General features: G+C 44.8%; 1 protein-coding gene across 2 annotated transcripts in view; it reads left to right on the forward strand.

Annotated features, from left to right (window-relative positions):
• The window catches only part of YES1 (YES proto-oncogene 1, Src family tyrosine kinase), a 298,157-nt gene extending 274,733 nt beyond the window's left edge, over positions 1-23,424 (forward strand). For both annotated transcript variants that reach the window (XM_086965610.1, XM_086965611.1), the window contains exons 11-12: positions 1,342-1,473; positions 21,644-23,424. In XM_086965610.1, coding sequence (XP_086821736.1) covers positions 1,342-1,473; positions 21,644-21,852 — 341 coding nt within the window. In that variant the 3' untranslated portion in view covers positions 21,853-23,424. The remainder of the gene's footprint in view (positions 1-1,341; positions 1,474-21,643) is intronic.
• The last annotated feature ends 888 nt before the right edge of the window (positions 23,425-24,312 follow it).

Here is a 24,312-nt window from a genome sequence, read left to right on the forward strand (position 1 = left end):
TTTATCTTTTCACATTTGCTCGTGCTTCAGCGACAGAGGTCAAACGTTAGTGGCCATTTCAATGGAAATGTGCTGTCTGGAAATGACAGCGCACTACCAGATGAGGCTTTAGTTGCCTTTGAAGATCTCCCTCATGTCCATTAATAGGTAGTTGGGTTGCGAAAGTTTATTGTTCTGAAAAGTGGGTCATCCAAACAAAAACACAAATGATTAAATATTTTATTTAATTCACAAATAAATATGAAGAAAAAAATGTATCTCAAGGTAGAGCTTTTCTAAATTCAATTAATGCCACCCTTCATCTTTGTTGTATTCTGTGTGAAGAACTAGCACTGCTCCCACAAATCAGTTGCAGGATATCAATTGAATGTTTAGGCTCAAATTTCAGATTCTTTCGCATATACAAAATATTTAAATATTTAACATTTGCTTCTTTACTCTATAGGCCTTATTAATATTTTAATGATCTAAGCAGTTGCGGACCCCCTGAGTATGTGCTGTTGACCCCCAGGGGTCTTCGAACCACAGGTTAAGAACCACCGCTTGTGAAGATGAAAGGTTTGAGCTTTTGCAGTTGTGGTTCCAAGGCCCTATATCCATTAAGCAGCCAATCCAACGTATTCAACTTTTAGGATATTGTTAGATATTAATTGAAGTGGGGGGAGGGGTCAAATATCTGTTTATAGCCAGCTGCTGTTTAATACCAAAGAATTATTTCAGTGTTGCGCTGTTTAAATGAATAATTCTGGCTTCAGTTTCAGTTTTTACTCGGTTTCATCGCTTGTTGGACCATAATTAAGCAATGTTGGTAGAGAACGAGCTCCCAAAGTTAGTCTTTCACTGAAAGCGTTATTGGGAAGTCCCGAGCTAAAGCTGGTGGCCTTTTCTATACCCAGGTCAATAACTGCTTCCCTATTCCATCAACTAACTAACGGCTACCAAAAAATGGATCCCCCATCGGGTCATAGAGCGGAAGGAACCGGTCTTAAAAAGTAGACAAAGTGCTTGTATCCCTTGTAATGACTACAAACCTGGCTCCCTGCTGTCACGTCTCACCCCTAATATTTTCCCAAACATCACTTCCTCCACAAAATACAGTTGATTCAGAGGGTGCTCTTCCCTTAGCCAGGTGGAACCGGTGTCTCTACATACAAACAACAAAGATTTGTACATGGTGTGGGGGAGAGGGAGGATAGGGGCAACTTGTGCTTCCTACTGGATATTTGGTCCTCTATTCATCAATAAAATACGAATTGAACATTCTGTTTTGAGACGCAGAGATGCTCTAACATTTAAGAATGTTTGTTTAATACTCAAGAATATTAACCTTCATTGTTTTAGGTGCCAAATTTCCAATCAAATGGACTGCGCCTGAGGCGGCGTTGTACGGCCGGTTTACGATAAAGTCCGACGGCTGGTCCTTTGGAATTCTGCTGACGGAGCTGGTGACAAAGGGCAGGGTGCCCTATCCAGGTGTGTAAGAAATGCTCTGTGCATCAGTTCGAATGTTCATGGAATGTTATGCAAGCCAAGCTCTATTAAAGATTTTCAGGTTTTATTACATGGTGCTACAAAAACACTCACTTGAAATTCCAGTCGGAATTTGCTGAAACTTTTGTTTGAGATTTTTAAATGTTGATAGGTTGATATAGATATGCTCATCTTAAATCAAAATATTGTACATTCTTAGCGTACATTCTACCCCTTCTGCACCACTCCCTGTATAATACCAACAAGAAAGTATTAACCTAAGATAACGTAAGAGCATGTGGGGATGAAGGTCATTGTGTGGGTCAAGCATTGGTCCTTTTACTACAGACACTGAAATGCACAATTGTGCTTAAAATATTCTGAAATCAAAAATATGTTGCTGGTTTTGATTTTAATACAACATGGTTAACAAATGTCTTTTCATACTCCTGTTCTGTCTGATTTTGTTAGTTATGCAGTTTGAGCCATGTCATTCTTCCTTACCTAATGATGTGTCGATTCTGCAGTGGAGGATTTAGCCACGCAGTCACGTGACGGTGTTGGCTGCATTCTGCAAGCGCCATCTATGAAGTGGAACAAGCAGATACATGAAATGTCACTGCTGTGACTTAACACTATCCCTGGGGATATTTTTTTCAAATTAGTTGTTTCTTCTTTGCTTTGGTAGGATGTAACACTGATTAGTTGTGATTTTATTACCAGTAACACTTTCTGCAAATTGTGTATTTAGGATACAGAATTCTTTCTACACATGTGCAAATAAGATGGTATTGGAATGTTTTTTTTATGCATGTTAATACTTTAAGAAATAATCATTTAAAGCGAGGAATATTTTTGAATGCACATATTGTTTATCCATAAGATGCATTCAGTGAAATGCCTTGTTGCCTTATTCTCCCTCCCACTCTGTGTCACTAGTCCCCTTTCAGTTTCTCATGCCACCTACTGCTACTGTCATCGCACTGCTGCCAGTCCCCGGCCACGTTCCTTCCACAGTCAACTTTCTAATGGCACTTCCCTCCCCCTTCACCTCTTCAGTTTGTCAATTCTCCTCCCTGCTGATGACCACGATCACTACTACACCTACAAGCCCCACTTTTCAGTTTTTCTTTCATTTGTCCAGGTTCAATCCTCACATTATGTTAATGGATTTCGCCACAAAGCCACTTTCTGTGTTTTTATTTGGAAGGGTCTACGCCTCACTCAAGGTAGTGTAAGTCCTCAAATTAGAGCGCATGGAATGCAGCACACTGTAAATAGAGTTAGAAGTAACTGCATAAAGTAGGCACATTTCATGGATGCGGAATACAGGGGTAAGGGCAGGTGGAGAGATGCAAAGTTCGTTATTTGGGCAATCAGTTCATGCAATAAGGGAGAAGATATCAGGGGGCTAGCCATATTACCTACTGCAAATTGCTTCACAGTCTATGTGCAAAGTATGAGAAAGACTGCTTGATTGTTCATCTTCTTTACAGAGGAATGGAAAATGTCCTAGCTATCTTAACAAAAAGTTTCAATTCTGTTTACCACTTCGACCATATTGACGGAACTGTTCCGTCACGCCCCTCAGGTGGGCTGTGCTCATGACGGAACGGTTCCATCACGGCCCGCTCGCCGTGCCTGCGCGGCACTGATTTTGCGCCTGCGCGGTGCGTTTCATTGAGCGGGTGGGGCCGTGACGGAACCGTTCCGTCACAAGCACAGCTCACCCGCGAGCCGTGATGAAACTGTTCTGTCACCCACGCAGGTGAGCCGCGCGCCCCCCGCGACCGTTAGCGCTGCGGCGGAATAGCCACCGCAGCGAAGGTGTTAAGGACAAGGAGGCGAGGAATACGCCGTCCTTTCTTCAGTTTATTGATACGGCAGCCATTTACAAGAACAGACTTCATTTCCCATAACGCTAAGGGAAAAAGTCACTGTTCAATAAATAACAACATCCAATCAGACGAGGCCAGGACCCCTCCATAGTCCCACGTCGCTGCATCCTCTGTTTGCTGATCCAGCAGCAGAGTTACGTGCCTTCGGCCACTTTGATGTTTATGGTGATTTACTGACTATTTTGCTCTGTGTGTGTTTAGCTTTACATTGTACAGTTGCGGGAACCAATGTTGCTCCTCCGCAGCCGCTGTGAGTTCAGCTGCGCGCTGCAGGGCCTGGCGCCATTGCGGTGTTGGCCTCTGGCCACTAGGTGGAGCCTTATAATCACTTGCGCTCAGCACCTCTCACTACCCCTGTGCCGGCGCGCACATTCAATTACTTGAAACTGATAGTGCAGCCGCCGGATGTTTGCAACAGCCGCGTAGCTAGGGGGGTGCGGGGTTGGGGGGGGGGGGGGGCGGTCCGCCCCAGGCGGCACAATTTTTGAGGCGGCCTTGGTCGTGCAGCACTGAGGCCAGTTCCGTCCGGGCCCGGCGCTTGTAATTTATTTTGGGAATGGAAAAGTTGTTGAACACAGTTGTCCCAACTCCCAAACCCAAATAAATTATTAAGGCGGCCTCCACCAGTGCTGCGGTGCACCTAACTCGTTTTTTTGCCACTTGCAGGCTCCGACGGTCTGTTGTTGACTTGGCTGGCTCCCCCTCCTCCCCCCTGTCCAGCAAGGGCCGTCAATCAGTTGTGGCGCGCGGTAGCGCTACCAATGACGGCCCTGCAATGGACATTTGGCCAGCCCTCACCTCGCATCGCGATAGGTGACGCATTACGCGCACCACTATGCTCTCGTCGTTGTGAGGAGTAGAGAGTGGCTGGCGGGCAGTGCTGAGCTTTTATAATTATGAAGAGCCGAGGTGAGAGACTGCATAATTCTAATTACCTCATAGCTGCCAAGGTTTCAGATTACTATGTGTGACATTTTTATAATTTCAGTGTAGTTATGAGTGACATTTCCACAACGAGTGACGCTTTCTCTTGAGCAAAATCAAACAATGAAGACTAGGGAAACACAAATATCAGAAATGTGCTATGCAACCTGTAAAACTAGTTATCATTGGGAAGATAAGGGTTTTCTGTTTTCACTGATTGATGGTTTCTGGTTTATTTCGTTATACAGAAAAGGTTTATTCGGAGAGCAACAGGGTGTCTGTGTAAGGCAACACAGCAACCTAGAGCTTGAGCCCGTGAAGTAAATACTTATACTTATAACGTCTGGTCCTGGAGCCTGGACCCCTATGGGTGTGTCTGTGTTGTTGGGAAGGAACAATGCTGATGTGGAGGTCCTGCAATCTGTGTGCAGCAACAAGTGCACCGTCGGTTAGTGGGGAGGTGATGCTGCCGTGCGTGGTCCCGTGACACTTTCCTGTGCTTGTAAAAGATACTTACAAGATTCTGGGCCAGGATTACTTTATTAGCACTGGCGTATGCACGAAAGGAGGTGGGGGTGTAATCAGCTGTGCAGATGATCACCCTTCACATTCAAAATGAATTTTGCGCTAGAAGTAAAAAAAAAGAGTGATATCTCAATAGATCATGAAAGTGGTTGGCAGAGTTATCCAGTATTAGGGGTGTCTTTCATAGATTCACATGCCTGAATCATTCCTCGTCGTCGAGACGGGAGCCTCCGGTAAATAAAAAAGTAATGTCCATAGACATACATAGAGAGAAAGGGTCTAAGGGCCTCCCCTTAGTAGCCTTTTCTTGTCCTTATGTAAAAAGGACCAAACTCTCACAGTCAGCCAATCAGCTCCGACCTCCCTCTAGAACCTTCCTGGGAGGAGCCTCAGTCCCTCAGATTTTCTACCGCACGTTGTGCTAGGGAGTCTCCAGCCTGAGCTCTCCTCAGGATTACTCAAAATTCATCAAACTTTCTTGGAAAGTGTTCTCTGAACCCTCAAAACTCTTCAAGGACTTCTTCACTACACTGTCTTGACAGTAAGTGTGTTTTCAACTGCTTCTTCCATGTCTGACTCGAAGAAGAAAGCCCTGTTCAGGGCCTGCTCTTCCTGTAGCAAGAAAAGAATCCATGTGGATGATCAGCACGACCTGTGCTTGTATTGCCTTTACCCGGACCATAACTCGGACAAATGCAAGATTTGTAGGTCTTTTCCAAAAAAGACCGTGAGAGACAGGGAAGGTCGCCTTCTTATTTGGCTGGACAGGCTTAAGGACAGAGACAATCTGGACTCCTCTGTGAGCAGTTTTTCCAGGACCTCAGCTGTCTCAAAAAAGAGGCCTAGGGAAGCTTCCCCTGGCCCCTCAGACACTCCTCCTACGAAGACCCACAAAAAGTCTTCAGAGGCGAGATCTGCGTCATCTTCAGTGTCTGCTAAGGAGGATAAAACCTTTAAGAAGCCTGCTCCGTCCTCTAGACAAGCCCAGAGGACTACCTCAGTCACGACCACAGTGTCTACCACATCAGCGTCGTCGCCCTCAGCGTCGACGACGACTACGTCCTCCTCATCTTCAGGTAGACCTGTTTCTTCTATTATTCTTCTAAAATCGTCGACGACGACAAAGACCATGTCGACAACGAAGACTACACCGTCGACGACGCCGTCGTCATCGACGAGCCCATCGTCGTCGAAGGCGCTACTAAGGATCCCACTGTCGACGACAAAGGTGTCGACGAGAGACTCGACGACGAGGACATCGTCTACGAAAGCACCGTCGACTAAGACGTCGACGACGACTTCGCAGTTGTCGACGACCAAGATCCCATCGCCCACTCCACCGTCGACGACTCCGTCGACGAAAGGCTCGTCGTCGATGACCCCGTCGACGAAGACTCCGTCGACGAAGGACTCGACGACGACACCAAAGACTCCGTCGACGACGGACTCGACGACGACACCGTCGACGGAGGGCTCGTCGTCGAAGGGAGCACTGCAGGAGCCATGGAAAAAATCGAAACTGGTGGAGGTATCGACCCTGATGCTGCCGCCGTCGACGGTCCCCTCGACGACGACAGGCTCTGACATGCAGTCTGGCAAACCAAACAAACCACAAATTACCCCGGAAACGACGTCTCCAAGCAAGGTGGAAAAGCAACCACCTCAGGAAATCTTCCAAAGCGAAGAATCCGAAGAGGATGACCATCTGGATCCCGCAACTTCGGTCTCGGACCTTCACATAAAATGCCAAAGCACTGATGAGGAACAGGAAGACTTCACCTATCAGGAACACTCTGTCCATACTAGTGTCCGCACGGAAGTCACCCCCATGATATGCTTACCGGCGACCCTTGTTGATGACTTACGATTCCTTGTGCAAGACTACAAGCAACGCTTTCCAGAGGCGGACAGAGGCGGTTAGGCGCCTAAGAGTCCTGCGCCGGAGGACAAGGGGAATCAGACACCTACAATCCAAGTACCGGTGTCCGCACCAAAACAAACTCAGCATCACCCTCAAACCCACCATGACATCCAGCCTCAGGTGGTGGTCTCTTTGGACGATGATGAGGAGGAGGAGGAACTAGAGGAAGGAGAGGTCCAGGAGGTACACTCGGACCACTCAGACCAGGATGAAGAGGATGAATATATAGCATCATCCCCAGCTTCACCACAACCACGTCAAGCGGACTCCCCGCCGGTGGACATTGCTGGCTTCCACAAGCTTGTGGAGAGAGCAGCGAAGAGATTCCACATGGCGGTGGAATCAACAGAAACAGACTGTTTCCTGCACGATTTTAAGGAACAGACTCAAAAGTCCGCAAAGGCTATTCCAATTATAGAATTTTTGTGGGAACAAGGAAAGAAATTAATGCTAACACCTGCTTCTGTACCGGCGGTGGTCCCACGCCTAGATAAGAAATACAGAGCACCACTTACTGCAGCGGCTTGCCTCAATGGTCACCCCAAACCGGACTCGGTGGTGACGCAGGCGGCCCAGAAACACTCCCGCAACCCTTCCTCACCACTGTCCGCTCCCCCGGACAAGGAGGGCAGGAAACTTGACACGATTGGAAAACGTTTCACATCCACATCAGCCATGTCCATCAAGGTGGCCAACTCCATTGCCTTGTTGGGGCGTTACAATCGCCAGCTGTGGGAGGACATTGCCCCTTACGTGAAGGAACTACCTGACGAAGTCCAGGGTGAGGTGAAAGCGCTCCTAGTGGAAGGTCAATCTTCTGCAGCGGAACTCATAGACTGTGCTATCGACGCAGCCATGACAGGCTTCCGTCAACTCGCGGGAGCTGCAGTACTGCGACGCCAAGGATGGCTAAGAGCGACATCATTCCGCCAGGAAGTACAAGCAAAGGTTCTGGACATGCCCTTCGACGGCCAGCACCTCTTTGGAGAAAAAATCGACGAGGCACTGCAGGCCATTAAGAAGGACACAGACACGGCAAGGGCACTGGGCACTCTGCAGTCCAGAAACCAGTCCTTTCGGGGCAACAGGTCCAGAGGTCAGTCCTCCTATCGAGGCTCCTATCAGAACAGGTCCTCGTTTTCATACAATCACAAAGGCCAGTACCAAAACAAACAACAGCAAGGCCGCCAGTCTTCGTTTGGAAGATCTAGCTACAGAGGTAAAAATACCAAGAGGGGCGCTGGCGGCCGCCAGTGACCGACTACTCCAGCCAGTCCAAACACCCTCTCCATCCTTTCAAATTGGAGGAAAGCTGACCCATTTCCTCACCAATTGGTAGTACATCACCACGGACCGGTGGGTTCTTCAAATTATTCGATTCGGCCACTCTCTCGAATTCACCTCCATCCCTCCCAATACCCCTCCACGCAGACGGACACACAAACACCCGCGCCTGCTTCTCAAGGAGCTTTCGACAATGCTACAAAAAGGAGCAATCGAAAAGGTACCGGCATCCTCAAAGGGGAAAGGATTTTACTCCCACTTCTTTCTTGTACAGCAAAAAGAAAACAAGTGGAGGCCCATCCTGGATCTCCGGGCGCTCAACACCTTCCTGCGGAGCCAATCCTTCAGGATGGTGACGATTCAAGAAATTCTGGGCATTCTAGAGAAAGGAGATTTCATGACATCACTAGATCTCCAGGATGCCTACTACCACATCCCCATCCTCAGAAATCACCGGAAATTCCTGAGATTCGAGGTGGCGGGCCGTCACTATCAGTTCAAAGTCCTGCCATTCGGCCTCAAGTCCGCGCCGCGCATTTTCACGAAATGCCTTGCGCCAGTGGCAGCCTTCCTGCGTCAACTGGGCCACCAAGTCTTCCCCTACCTAGACGACTGGCTGGTGAAAGCACCCTCACCTGGAGACGCAGTCACATCCTCCAACGCATGCACCAATCTCTTTCAGAATCTGGGATTGACGCTCAATCTCAAAAAATCCTGCATGGTCCCCGCAACGAAGATTACCTTCCTAGGGGCCACATTGGACACAGAGTGCACAAGAGCCTTCCCCTCGAAAGAGAGGACAGACAAGATCTTATCCCTGGCCACGGCTGTGGCAGCAAACACGCACCTGAAAGTTCGGACTTACACCTCCCTCCTGGGGATGATGTCTTCCTGCATACTCCTCATCCCGCACTGCAGACTCAGAATGCGGCCCTTGCAGGAGGCACTCGCGAGCCAATGGACTCAAAGCACTGGCTCCTTCGAAGACATTATTCGGATCACACCAAAAATGTCCAAAGCTCTGCAATGGTGGAAACGTCTCCAGAATCTAACTGTGGGCTTACCGTTTCTCCTTCCAGCATCACCGCTGGTGATAACAACCGACGCCTCCCTAGAGGGATGGGGCGCTGTTCTCCAGAACCTACAGATCAGCGGCAAATGGGACTCTCAGGAGCAATCGCTCCATATAAACCTTTTGGAGCTAAGAGCCGTGTATCTGGCTCTCCAAGCCTTCTTGCCCCGCATCCAGAACTCCCCGGTGCTCGTCAGGACAGACAACACCACGACGATGCACTATCTAAACAAACAAGGGGGAACGCGTTTGCGCTCTCTCTCTCACGCGAATCGCAAAGGATCTGGAACTGGCTAGTGCTGCACGGAATTCCGCTCAAAGCGGAATATGTCCCAGGAAAGGACAATACCATCGCGGACGCCCTGAGCAGGCAAAAATCCCTCTCCCACGAGTGGGAACTCTCAGACAGCGCCCTCACTCACATCTTTTCTCTATGGGGAGTCCCAAACATCGACCTCTTTGCCACCAAGAGGAACGCCAAATGCCCAAGCTACGCAAGTTGGCATCCCCAACAAGGATCACTAGGAAATGCATTTTCCATCGGATGGTACAGCGCCTTTGCATACGCTTTTCCTCCATTCCCGATGATCCCACGGCTCCTCAGGAAGATGAAGGTGGAACCATGTACCCTGATCCTAATTGCCCCGTTCTGGCCGAGGCAACACTGGTTCTCGGATCTGCTTCGACTCTCCATCAGATCACCGATTCGCCTGAAACCACACCCGGCCCTTCTGACGATGTCCAACGGGCAAGTGCAGCACCCGAACCTCCAATCGCTCAAATTATCAGCCTGGCTCCTGAGCACAGAGAGTTCGGTGGCCTGAATATCCCACAAGACTGCAGGGATGTACTAGCCAAAGCAAGGGCAGACAGTACGAACAAAACCTACAGTCTCAAATGGAAGAGGTTCTGCATTTGGTGTTCCGACCAGGGCATACGGCCCCTCACCATCACACCTGAACAGATATTACCATACCTCCTGCATTTGGCTCAGTCGGGACTGGCGCATGCGTCCATCAAGGTTCACCTGGCAGCTATCTCGAGGTTCACCAGAACTGTCACAGGACCTTCTCTGTGGTCTAGTCGGCTAGTCAAGCAATTCCTCAAGGGACTATACAGATCCTTTCCGAGGCCTCGGAAAGTACCTCCTACATGGCAGCTTAATCTGGTACTCAACCAACTCATGCGTCATCCGTTTGAGCCCATTCATCGGGCATCTCTTAAACACATCTCATGGAAGACAGCGCTCTTGCTCGCTCTATCATCGGCCAGAAGGGTTAGCGAGCTGCAAGCCTTGTCCATTCAGGAACCATATATGCAATTCAGACATGACAGGGTGATACTGCGACCAAACCCTAAGTTCATTCCAAAAGTACCTTCGGACTTTCATCTCAATGAACCAATAGTCCTTAGGTCCTTCTTTGCCAACACTTCAACAGCAGCGGAAAGGTCGCTGCATTCTTTGGACCTTATGAGATGCCTAAAGTTCTACCTGGACAAGACTAAGGCTCTCAGGAAATCTTCACAACTGTTCGTGGCATACAGCAGACCACGAATGGGCCTGCCCCTCACGAAGCAAAGCATCTCCAGATGGATCTCCTCTGCGATTTCATTCTGCCACGACAAGGCCGGCCGGCCTTTGAATGATCGTGTTATGGCTCATTCAACCAGGGCGATGTCCACGTCAGCAGCACTGTTCGCTGGAGTGCCGATCCTGGACATCTGCAGAGCGGCGACCTGGAAGTCACCGCATACTTTCTCCAGACACTACTGCCTGGATATCGAACTCCAGAAGGATGCGGCAGTGGGCCAGGCGGTGCTTCGCCATCTCTTTCAGTAAGGTGAGCCTTCCTACATCCCGCCTTCCAGGTATGCACGTTCTTGCTCTGATGATGTTCTATCTATGCTGTCTCTTTGTTGTATGATATTATATGCATTATCTACCATGACGGCAGAGCAACTCTACTTTACAAATGTGCTACTATGATTGCTAGCTATTCTGATTCAGGCATGTGAATCTATGAAAGACACCCCTAATACTGGATAAGAAATGCGTTACTTACCTGTAACAGCAGTTATCCAGTATTGGTGTCTTTCATAGATTCACATGCAACCCTCCCGCCTCCCCTGGAAGGACTCACTTCCCTCTCGGACTATATTACGCCAACCTAGCTGGGTGCGTACGAAAATCTGAGGGACTGAGGCTCCTCCCAGGAAGGTTCTAGAGGGAGGTCGGAGCTGATTGGCTGACTGTGAGAGTTTGGTCCTTTTTACATAAGGACAAGAAAAGGCTACTAAGGGGAGGCCCTTAGACCTTTTCTCTCTATGTATGTCTATGGACATTACTTTTTTATTTACCGGAGGCTCCCGTCTCGACGACGGGGAATGATTCAGGCATGTGAATCTATGAAAAACACCAATACTGGATAACTGCTGTTACAGGTAAGTAACGCATTTCTTTTATTTTTTTGTTGTGACCATATGTGAGAAAAGTTTGGAATTTGTTTTGATTATACGTGGGCATGTGTTTATGTCATGATTGTGCGACTAGAGGGTTGCTCTTATCTTGTCGTGACCCACAATGCCTAGCACGCAGTGAGGTGGAGGAGGAGTTGTGTGAATAAGACATGCAACATACAAAATTAATTAACTGACAGCCAGTGCTTTAAGGGGGCTGATACAATTAAGTGTTAAGTATGTGCACTTCACTAGTGTGGGTCCATGCTATGAATGAGAAAGTACCAACATTTCCCAGATTTAGACAGTTATTTGGAGATGGGTAGTGCCAGCACTTGCACATTTCCAATTGAAGCACTGCTCGTGGTATGCCATACTTTCTAATATATTCAAGGCAGAGATTTACATGGATGGTCAATGATATAGGCAGTACAGCTGGGGGAGCAGGAGAACACATGTTGTGTGGATGCACCACCCAGCGCAGAACGGTGCTGTGTGCACCTATGTCAATAAAGGGAGATAATTGGAGAAGTCCCAGCCAGTAATCCAGGTGGTAAACTGCACAAGTGATTAATATTGCCAAATAAAAAAAAAAGATGCAAAATGGGCAAAAAGAAAGTTGGCAAAATGAATAGTAGCCGTGCGAGGAAAGAAATTAAGTAACAAGTAAAGTTAGGGACTTTTCGTAGAATAAAACACAATAATTGAAAGGACTATTTTCTATCTAGCCATGATAGGCCAATGGAAAATATTTAGAGCAGGAAATCACACCCCAAACCCTCTCATGCTCTCAAAGACTAACAGATGCGGGAGATTCCTGGTCCAGTCAATACTACGTGTCTCGGACATCTTTCAAGTGCTCACCGTCCTTTTTCCCGAGCACCCCCCTCTCCCCACCAAGGGGCGGCATACTGAGGGCTAGCCCCGGGCACCACAAGCTCTAGCTACGCCCCTGGTTTGCAAACTGCTGGTTAGTGCTCCTCACACCTGGAGCTTCTATGCCCCCCCTTCCCCCTCCTACCCCCCTATCGGGGGTCTGCACTATCGGTGATTAGCGCGATCCCAACATTATGCTAAAGCACACCTGCCCATGCGAGTCCATCTGTCCTAGGTATTTTCAGTGGGCGCTCTGTGTACTGCAGGGCCTGACACTGTTATTGGCCCTCTGGACGTGCATAAACAGTTAGGAGACCTCCACACTATACTCCCTCAGGAATAAGCTGGAATTATTTTTGGAATTAATTACTTACTTGTAAATGGCTGCTGTATCAGTGAAACAAAGAAATAACAGCGTAATCCTTGCCTTCAGTCCGGACCTAGAATTACAAGTATTTCATGCAAACTGTAAAAATAAAATCTAGCAGAGTAACTTCTGTCTCAGTTTTTGGCTTCTCACAAGCCCTCCTCTACTTGTTGCTAAAATTATTGATGGGCCTTCTTACAAAATGTCTTTATAAGTTACCATAATCTCCTTACAGTTCTACCATTTCCCTTTAATTTGACAGGCTGCTTAGGGATTATTTCGTTCATACTGTGACAGGAATAAGGTATTTTTCCTCCTTTGGAAAAAAAATTAACAAAGGGTGCAATTAGTCTACAACATTACCATACGCACACAAGAGACTAACTTTGAGCTGATCCAGTAGCTAAAAGAAAGGTTAGTATGCTAAATTTATTAGGAAGACTATCAGCTAAACAGGTAAATGTTTAAACAATTGGAACACCATTAAAGAGCAGCACTTGGAACTTTATGTGCTCCACTCAGAAACCTGAAACAGTTCTTTGACAAAGAATAGCAACAATAACTACAATCTGAGAGTCTCTTCAGACTGTTTAGAAATGTCATTCTCTCTATCCACCAGCCCTTCCCCTATCTCCAAAGGTAGAATTAACTCAAACTTTTTAAAGCCTAGAAGTCAATCATAAGTGCTTCAAGGCCTTGACAACATTACCCTCTCCACGAGATTCCTACTCATGAAAGCCCATAGTGCAACATTTCTCGCAAAGGACTTGAAAGAGGCCCTTAATGTATCTTTCAAGCAGCCTTTATTCCCAATGGGTTCAATAATGTGACTATAAAACCAGTCATGAAAAAAAGAGCGCAGGCCCAAAATGTATCTTGAACTAACAATTTATTTACTGCCTCCCTTATCCCAGCAGGCCTCTGAAGGGACAGTCTCAAAACTACACATTTTGATGTTGTCCCAGTTCTTTACTTCATGACCATCCATTGGGGGTTCACATTCAACCGATAAATGGTGGCCTCCAGAGAAAATATTCGGACAGTGCTCTACAAGGATATGTGGCTCAGGCCTTTTCTTCTAGCCTTTTATGAGATGGCAAACATGAGGATCCCGGTAATATAATTTTTAAATGACTGCAAAAGTTTGTGGAAGGGTTCCCTGAAAACATTAAGCATCAATATTCAGATCTAATATTACAAAGTTCAGTTCAAGAGTACACCTTTTTGCAGGTTCCGTTCCCAGGCCAAATCTCTTCTTTTAAGAACAGTCGCATCTAGTCCGCTCTGAAAATTGAGTCTGCAAAAGGTATGAAGACAATAATGAAAAACGTAAGCTCCAGGTGCAAACGTATCCAGTCAACCAAGACGGGCAAATATCTCATCCTTGCAGAGATTGGTAGGATAAAGAGTGATATTTAAGCAGATTATGAGAGAATCTGAAACCAATCTCTACAATATAGAGTGCCAACGTGGCTCACCATTAAGGACATGGAAATACTATCAAAATGGAATGAGGACCACGAAAGAAAACTAAGGAGGATCATAAAGACCCTTATTCTCATAGAGGAATGAGCAATTTCTCGATGCATGAATTCCCAAAATTATAAAATTGGACAGTGTCATTCCCAGTGGTCTATGAAGAACTAATTAGTCATGTTACAGTGACAAAAATTCTCTTTTACCTGGGAATTTGTGCAAAAGAGAGAGGGATTTTTTGAGCATCACTTTGTGTTGAAGAAAGTGGGCATTGGATTTGCCTTCTCTTGCCTGTACAGTATGAAAATCACATTTAGGTGCAACACTTATATCTTGGAGGAAGCATAAGACATAAGAGATTTGTTACGAACTGTAGAGGCGCCTCAAAGAGTAAGGACTGGAAATCTTGTGCTCTGTCTGGGATTGGCTTTTCCAGTCACTTTGCTTGGTAAATAGAAGAGTGATATTGTACAACGCATTTCATTTAAGTTTGTCACTAGAACTTAAAACATTTTTCTCCTAATATGATTTTCATTGTTGTCGTGTAGAAATATTGTATCATAATCTTCTAACTGTGATTCAAATGACTCCTAATATATTTCTCTATGGGAATGTATTGCCTCCTTATACACTCAGCCCACCCAACAGGTAACATTGGTTAGGCATGGCTTGACAGCATAACTGTTGCCCACTTTATATGACCAACAAAAAAGCTTTAAGAAGCACTACTTATAGAGGGACTTTGGATCTGTCCACTTGGTTTATGTTCAGCCTTGCTGGATTTGATTGGAAAGAAGTTGTGTGCTTCCTCTGAAAAGGAGTGCTTGTATGGCACAGATTATGTTTAGTACGGTAGGCCTCTGTTACGGTAACAAGCCAATGATCAGGGCTGTAAGCCTGATAGATTCATTGGGAACAGTTATATCTGATGCTGTAAGTTAGGTTTGATCTGTTTATGACCCTATCAAGATGGCTTGAATTGTTTGTGAAAAGCATTTCTTAAACCAGTAAATCTTCAGGAATGGATTGGTATTACACTGTGTTGAGACCTGTAGGCAAATTTTAACCCTAGATCAGGGACAGTAGGTGTAGGAAGGTGGATATCTGACTATATGGTTACCCCAACTTTTTGCCTAGTGTTTAGCTGGTTTTCGACTTAGTTGGCCTGGGATCCTGCTAATCAGGGCCCCAGGCTATCTGCTCTCACTGTAAAAATGGAGCTCCATGTACTTTAGGTACATCTCCAATTGGATATTGGGTCACCTTATGAGTCCCTCTATAGTGTACCATAGGTACCCAGAGCATAGGTGCATCCAAGGCCTACCAGGAGCTGCAGCATGTATTCTGCCACCCCTGGCTGGCCACTCACATTGACACAACTGGCTGATCACTCAGCTGGGGCAAGGTCGTGTAATCACCCCTTGCTTAGGTATAGTATCCCTATACCTACCATTACATATAGACACATATATACCTATAAGTCACTCCTATGGCAGGCCTTGACAACCCTGAAGGCAGAGTGCTTGGTTTTATGTGAGATGGTGCTCTTGCATGAGCTGAGCCTGTCTGCAGCTTTCGGAACCATGTCCTTATAGCTGTTCTATGATATAGCCATACCATATACTCTTAAGTGCATTATAATCCTGGCGGTTAATGCTAACTTTGGTTTGGCTTTATAAAAACATGTCGTGTAAGACGCTTTGGAATACTCAACAACACAACCCCCCCCCCCCCCCCCCCCCCCCCCCGCCAGTCCTGGCGGCAGGGGTAGAATTCCACCCTTCTAGAGGGAGAAGACATGTAGTTGTAGCTTTACCTGGTTAAAGTTCACCAGAGCCTCAGCATCATAAAATGGATGCTGCTGCCACAGACGCAAGTCTGACCTCCTGCAGCTGGGAGCCCTTCCAGCGAGGGAGGCCTGGACAATAGATTTTTGCTGCCTTGGGAGGTGCTAGCACCTCCCCAGACAGGCTATAGTGTATTGGGTCAGGGTGGGTTGAATGAAATGAGACACTGCCTGGGGCACACAAGGTGTCCCATACATAGCCCGGTTCAAACCAGTTGCTGGGGCACTCCAGCCCCAGCTCTGGCGCGAAACTGGACAAAGAGAAAGGGGTGTAACCACCCCTTTCCCAGGTTCCACCCATAGGAGGGACATAGCAGGTAATCCAGCCCCTTAGATTAGTATAAAGCTAGGAGCTTAGTCTAGAGACTTTAGATTATCCTGAACTGAAACTCTGAAACGAAACTCTGGACCTTTGACATTCTACTGCAACTAGAAGACTGAAGAATCTCCCTTGTGGTCAAGGAGTGACCACCCTGTGCAAACAGGCACCATCAGTGACTTGCCGGTGTGCTTTGTCGATGCTCCCGCCGGAGGCGGAAGACTTAGCGACGCAGTCTCTGGACTTCCAGACTTCTCTGACCCGACCCACATCCACAGCAAAGCTGAGACCCGTGGCAGACACAAGAGACATGGGACCGGACTACCTGCAGTACCTGCTTTTTGCTAACTGTACAGCTTCTGAGAAGCCCCAACCCCGAGCCGTAAGTGCACCGAAGCTCAGCCCTCCACACTCCACGAGTGCCGCGTAGGGCCTGCTCTTGCATTTCTCCTATACGGGTCTTCGCAGTTGCTATCCCGCTGGCTAGTAGCCCTCCTGAAGACATCTTTACGAAACAACATCGCTTGCCTGGTTGCTCCGGGCTTGCTCCTTCTTTCCTGTAAAGGGGGAGCTCCCCAGAACCTTGTTGGTCTGAACAGAAGCTGATCTTCCCTTCCTGAGTGGGTTGCCTTTGCCAAGGCTTATTGACTCCAATCTGGACGCCGACACCGCCAACAGCTAAATCCTTAGTGGGACAGTCCGTATCCAGCTCCTGGTCGTCGGCAACGGCCCCTGGTCCACGTGGCTGCAGAGACAAGCTTCACTTCTTCACCTGTTTGCAGCTCGACATCGCCTGGCTCCTTCCTGGTCACTGTCTAGTGACCCAGACTCTGTCCCCTCTGCTTTCAGGTCCTTCACTGCTTCGATCCACTCTTGGATCCAACCGGAGATTTTCCTCCTGGTCGCCTGCAGCATCTTTGTGCAGTTCTCCATAGGATTCGACGACGAAACCCGACGCGAAAGAACACCTATGCACCCGGCTTCCCTGGGTGAAGTAAGTCGAGGACTCCGGTGCTCCCGTGGGTAATAACTATCCAAGTGTCCTACTTTAACTGGGTTTTCCCGTAGTCCACCCGTAAGTGTCGGAAATCAACTACTTTGTTAACTTTACTTTCCCATTGAATGTCTATGAGAACCCACGTGTGTGTTTAGACATTGCACACGCATCCTGTGAGACTCCTACTGCCTAACCTGTGGTTGTTCAGTGTAGTCCCAGCGATTCCCTAGGCCTAGTCACCTTCTTATACCACTTATTTAGTATATGGTTTGTGAGGCCCCTAGGGCAGAATTGTATTTGTGCAACTTATAGTATGCTTATTGAGTCACTTGTGCTGTTTATTGAACTCTGACCTCATAAAGAGTGCAGAGGGGTTGTGTTAGTAATAAATACATATATATTTGATATATACCTTCTGTGGTGTCCTTTCATTTGGTATTCAATGAGTTATTATTGGTAAAAGAAATTGGCTTCATATGCTCTCTGAAGTATTAGCCTAAGACTGCTTTGTCCATGCTACCACTAGGATAGCTGATCTATAAGGTTGACTTTACAACCATCACCATAAGGGTTGTTTGGACTGATACAGGGTGCCCACTAGAATAGTGGACATCACATATCAGGCCAACTTCTCACAGGAGGAATGGCCCCTGCATGGTGTAATCCCAAGACAATAAGAAGTAGCTTCACATTGTGAGCTGTCACAAATATTAGAGGAAGAGACTTTATATTGAGTTGCTTGCCAATACCATATGAAGTGGCTTTGCATTGTGGACCCCTAATGAATGCAACACGAAGGGGTTTTACACTGCAAAATCTTACAAAAGCAATAGTAAATTGTTTTTCATTGTGAACTCTTTGACAAATGCGATATGTAGGGATTTTTACATTGTGAACTCCTTGACAAACACCAAATGAAGTGGGAGGCTGGGTGCTACATTTTGAACTGTTTGACAAATACAATAGGATGGGGGTTTCTATTGTGACCTCTCTAGCAAATGCAATAGGAAGGGGTTTAGTACAGAGGGCCCTTCTTAGGTCTGGTCACAGTAAATACTTATTGTTTTAAAATAATACTTAATGTTCATGTTATTGTATACTTTGGCTCTGCCTAAAATGTTTGATGGGTCTATCTAGACTAAGATGATTTCCTTTATTCCCATGTTTGATGACCAATACCCTTTTGAATTTGAATGCTGATAAAATAGAGATGATGTTTGAAGGGAAGAATCTCCAGACCTGATACTTGGCCCACTCCCAACCACTGCTACTATGACCAAAAATCTTGATGTAAATATCAGAGATTAGTTGCTGGTATCACCTTCGGCCGGCATGTCAACAAGATCTCGGGTAGGTGTCACTCCCCTTTGAAGAGCTTAAAAAAATTACTCCTTGCCTCAGCTTTGAAGAGAGCAGATCTGTGTTCCAGGCAACTATCTCTGTCTGGATGATACAACAACTTTGTATCAGCCACAAATCAATACATGGAACCAGGACCGCTTTTCATCAGGAATAAAATCACCAAATGCATTTAACAAAGGATTCTCTGCTCCAAATTGGCACCTCACCTCAAAATCCCATGATACATGAAAAGAACCATAGGTGGCACATCTTTCTCTGTTCAAGAAGCCAAACTATGGAATTCATTACCCCCAAACATACGATCCACAAATAACTATTGTATCATCAGACAACTACTCAAGAGTTGGCTCTTTACTACATAACTACCATACTCAAACACAAATGTACAGAATATCCCTGTGTATATAAACATTTAAATTGATTACATGTATGTATCTAGATATTTGTATTTCTTGATATAAATATGTACTTATGTATCTATATATTTATTACTTTAGTCCTAACGTTAGAAAAAAAACTTTGATACACTCCAATGCATTACCCTATATTTCACCCTATACCTCTCTCAATATATCCTCTTCCTCCTCTCTCTGACTCTTCCCAAAGCTCATTCTATTACTGTGATCTCCAAAATAACTATTTATAGACTCTTACCTCCTCAATCCTCCTTGGATTACCCCAAACCTCATTTTAATACTATTATCTCCCCAATAACCCTTCTAAATTATTCCCTCGCCTATCCCTCCTTTGACTCATCCCAAAACTAATTTTACTAACATGATCTCCTTAATCCGTTTCTAGTGATTCTTACCCTCCTCCATCTCTCCTATACTCATCCCAAACCTCATCTTACTACTATCATCTCCCAAGAAACAGTTTCTAGACTCTTCCCTCTTCTATTCCCCATTATCCTTCTCAATCCAACTAACAGACTCAAATGTCCAACTCTCAAATGTCACTACTAATCCACCACTAATCCTTTTTGGGTTCCATAGTGGCGTGCTACTCTCTTAAAAGCTTTTTGACGGCTCGTCAGGGGTAGTGTTCTATATAAATACAATTACAGTAAATTTCAATAAATATCTCATCAGTCTCCTTCAGCTTGTGTAAAATGCAGGTGCCATTTTTTGGTCTTGGCTAGACAGCGCATGCGCTGTCTTGAAGAGACATGTTGTGCTTAATCTGTGGACTTCAGCCTGCCCACAGATTTCCCATTTGCTTGAGCCATAGTCTGTCTCATATTCTTGTCTCCATTTGTCCCTGGCATGCATGGTCATGCCTCTTCTTGTATTTAGCCCTCCCTCCATAGCATGGACCAAGTACTTGAAAACATCCACTGCTCCTGTTTTTGCCTTTCCAATTGGATGGCGCCCTTTACTGCTCCCTTTTCTTGCTAGTTTTATTTACAATCGAGCATGCCACTGGAATGTTGCTTCCGGGATATCCGTTTGTTTGCTTTACTATTCCAACTGTACAGCAAGCTTTACTTCTCCCTTGACTTGCTTGTTTTCCTTAATAACAGCTTCACATGTGAAGGTACCATAACAGCTATGCGCCTCTGCAACACGAGTTGGGTTTTAATGCATCCTCTTTAAGTCTGATTTAAGATCAAGGTACAATCGCATCAACAATTTAAACTTCCACCAATGACTACAGAACTATGTTTTGCTAATGTGATTTTCATAAGTATGTGCAGTGGAAAAGCTTACCTCCTAGTTTGTTGAAAGCTTGCCTCTACTGTTCCCTTATGCTTCATTTTATAGGCACTGGGAGAGGATGTGGTGTAACGGCTTGATCAGCTGACTTTAAAGCTGGGAAACAGGGTATGAGTCTTTGTGGCAGGCTTAACGTCCTGTGATTGTGGGCAAATCCTGCTTAGTTTTATACTTGCAGTGTTTGTTGCTTGCCACCGCCCGTATTGATTTTCACTCGGGTTGTGCAGTGCAAAAGCTTGCCTTCTAATTTGTTAAAAGCTTTCCTCTTTACTGTTCCCCTATGCTGCTTTTTATAAACTCCTGGAGAGGATGTGGCGTAACTACTTGAGCGGCCTACTTAGAAGCTTGGGAACCAGGTTTGAGTCTCGGTGTCGACTCAACATCCTGTGATTCTAGGCTATCGCTTTCTCTGTTCTTAAAAATTAATTAATGCAGCTGGTGCTCATGTAAAGCTCACCGATAACTTCGGGTTGAGTTTAATCTGTATAAAACATATATGGACTTGATTTCCATGTTACAAATAATCAGAGTCTAAGAGGATCAGGTTATCATATGAAAGGCTTTGTGTGTCAGTGTCTAGCTGACTCTTTAAACTCCAGGTTCTCTGGATTGTCTTGACACTTCTGTATCCCACTAATTTTCCTGTTTGACCCAAAGTGTGGACAGGCTTTGGAGATCAGCACAGTGAAATGTATATTCGACGGAAAAAATTTGCGTATTGTTGTAAACGGAACCAACTACAATGGTCATCCACAAGAAGTGGTCATCCGAAAACAAAGGTGTGGGTGCATGATTATGAAGAGAACTGACCGTACTTCAGCCTAGTTAATGCTGACGATAACATATAAAGATAGATTTTTGTGTGAGAGACCCCGTTGTAGGTAGCTTGCTGAAAATGATGTGTTGTTCAAAAGTCATATGTAATATTTGCAATTTTTCTCACAACTCTGATAAATGGTATCACTGGCTACAAAATATATGTACTGAACCCTAAATATTCTGCGACTTGTAAATGAAGTCTGTGATGCTCTTTCAGAATCTTGTCTCGAAAATACAGTTGAAAAATAAACAGTAGGGAATACTTTATCAAATGTTCCTGAAAGCAGAAATTAACTTTTTCTCCTTTTCTTGTAGGAATGGTGAACCGGGAGGTTTTGGAACAGGTGGAGCGTGGGTACAGGATGCCATGCCCACAGGGTTGTCCTGAATCTTTGCATGAATTAATGAAGCAATGTTGGAAGAAGGACCCGGATGAGCGGCCTACATTTGAGTATATTCAGTCCTTCTTGGAAGACTATTTCACAGCTACAGAACCACAGTATCAACCTGGAGACAATTTATAGGGCAACCTCCGAGCAGCGTAACATGCACAAATCTGCCAAAAGTAAAGGACTTGCATAGGGATCCTCACAAAACCAATGGAACAAAGTATTTGCCACTCTGCATGATTTTAAAATCAAACTGGAACTCTCAAATACAGATGCACAGGACCACCGTTGAAGTGTTTCACCACAAAGTATCAATGATGTGATTGTCTGCCTACATCCTGGTCCAAAGAAGCTTAGCGTATGTCAGCAGTGAAAGAGATTTTACAAGGCAGCGCGAATTAGCATCCTTTTTAAAATTCTGCCATTTACTTACCAAATGCACTGAAAAATTCATTTAAAATATAAGAAAAATACAGGTTTGATGGGGAATAGCAAAATATGAGGAATTTTATGGGACCAAACCACTCCATTCCAGTTCTGTAAAACCTCCAAATTTCAAAAAGGCTTGTGTTTAAGAAAGTAATTCAACAAATAATTTGTGGATCTATCTTTAATTTAAGCTTCCTTTGTCTTGGACTCAACATGGGTAGAAGAATGTGGGTAAAAATTATTTGCCTTTGAACGGAGAAACCTGATGACACACTACGACTTTGTAGCGAGCTTGGAGTAATGCACTGGTAATACTTTAATGAAGCTAACTGGAAGTATCATGAGAAGGTTTTATTTTTTTATGATTCCACATCTCTCCATTTTAAAATGATGAAGGTAGTTCAAAAACATAACTAATATTTTTTTGTAAAGTTCACAAGGTAAGACAATGCTAGACTTGAAAACATGCTCTACAATCAGAGGAGGGGATTTTTTTTTTCTTTTTATGAATGATCTATGGTTGGTTAGATCCATCCGGCACACATGGTCCATCTTGAAAGACAAACCTATCACTGTGAGGCAATGCTCACATGCTACAATCGTGATGGGTGCCAAGGTTCTAAAATGACACATGTTCAGGGACTCAAACGATTGCACTTTTGCTTTTTAGATCATAATGGGCACAGATTAGAAGATTAATGATGACGGAGTAAAACGCGGTAGAAAATGTGAAGGCTTTAAACAAGGGGGGGTTAACATCCCTTTTCTTTAAAAAAAAAGTATTTTTCAGTTCATTTTAAAGTATCTTGTATAGCATTAGACTGTTGGTTTAAGCTCAACAGCGGCCATTCTCTGGTGTGGTCACTACAGCACACAATCATGATTGTAACAATGTCTGACAATCTGCGTCATCCCGGTGAGGACAAAGATCTGGTACTTCAACACTAACTCCGCTTGTTTACACTACTTACTAAGCATAATTTCCTCGAAGAAATCACTGGGTCTGAGAGGAGTGCCATTCATTTGTTATTTTCCACATTTTCTGTAAACCCGTTATATCGCATTTTTTAAAAAGGGCTTTATATAAAGACTATGGAATTGTAATTTTTAAAATGGGTAACACAAATATACCTATATGTACTAATACTGTAAAATCAAAATGCCAGGAAATGCTGCTGGCACCCATTGGGTTTTAATTACGGATTGCAACGATTCCTGTAATGTTTGTAAAGTAAAGCAATAAAACACTAACTTAACGAGTGCGTTGATTTTAACAAATCTTCTGTGGAGCAATTTCTTTACCTGTGGAGAAAAGTTTTACAGCTCAGGCTAACTATCCTTAACCTGTTTAACTGTAAACCTGTTCAGTGCTTAGCTTCTAAAGAAGCATGCTTTAAAGGAGCATGAATTCCAAACGCGAGTGCTTATGAATTTTATTGTGTCCTTTTGTATGTTGTATTATTTCATTTTTTGGAGTATAGTTTTGTAAATGTTTCTTTAACTGCGGCTCTCTGGTTAAAACTGACTGAACTAAAAATGAGGAAAGCAGTGTCTCAATTATGTGTAAGGTGGATTTGCATTATTGTGGTGGTCCCTTTGTTTTTCTGATTTTGGTTAGTAGGGTTCTTTGCTTGTGGGTAATTTCACTATAACGGAGTTTCTTTAATTTTCCAATAAGTATTTTTTTACATTTAGGGTCAGGGTTTATTTTTGTTATATTAGATCATTTATTTGTCATATTGCAAGACTTTGCAAAGCCAAAAATCCAACTCCTAATGCTGGTATTATAGTCTTTTATTCATTCGGGGGGCATATCCAACACACAAAATTTAAATGAATGAAACCCAGAGACTTGTAATCCAGCAGTGTTTATATCTTCTTTTAAATATCTGCCATTTTGTCATGAAAATGTGATCACCTACGTCATGCTGTTTGTACTAGCTGTAGCATCACCGCCTTATGCCAATTGTACTAACAGTTGAATTCACATTTCATTGGCCGACGTATCTAACCATGTTTAAATGTATTTCTCTCATGCAGTTGTACGCTATACAATTGCCTTTGCCGTTTTCTATGTTGTGTTTGCTCCAGCCTTTGCAGTTCTATTCATTGAACTCTTAATGTAACTCTAATTCACAGTGCCAGCCTATTTATTTTCTTTAAATT

This window comes from Lissotriton vulgaris, chromosome 4_1 (assembly GCF_964263255.1).
Source record: "Lissotriton vulgaris chromosome 4_1, aLisVul1.2, whole genome shotgun sequence".
NCBI classification, from domain to species: Eukaryota; Metazoa; Chordata; class Amphibia; order Caudata; family Salamandridae; genus Lissotriton; species Lissotriton vulgaris.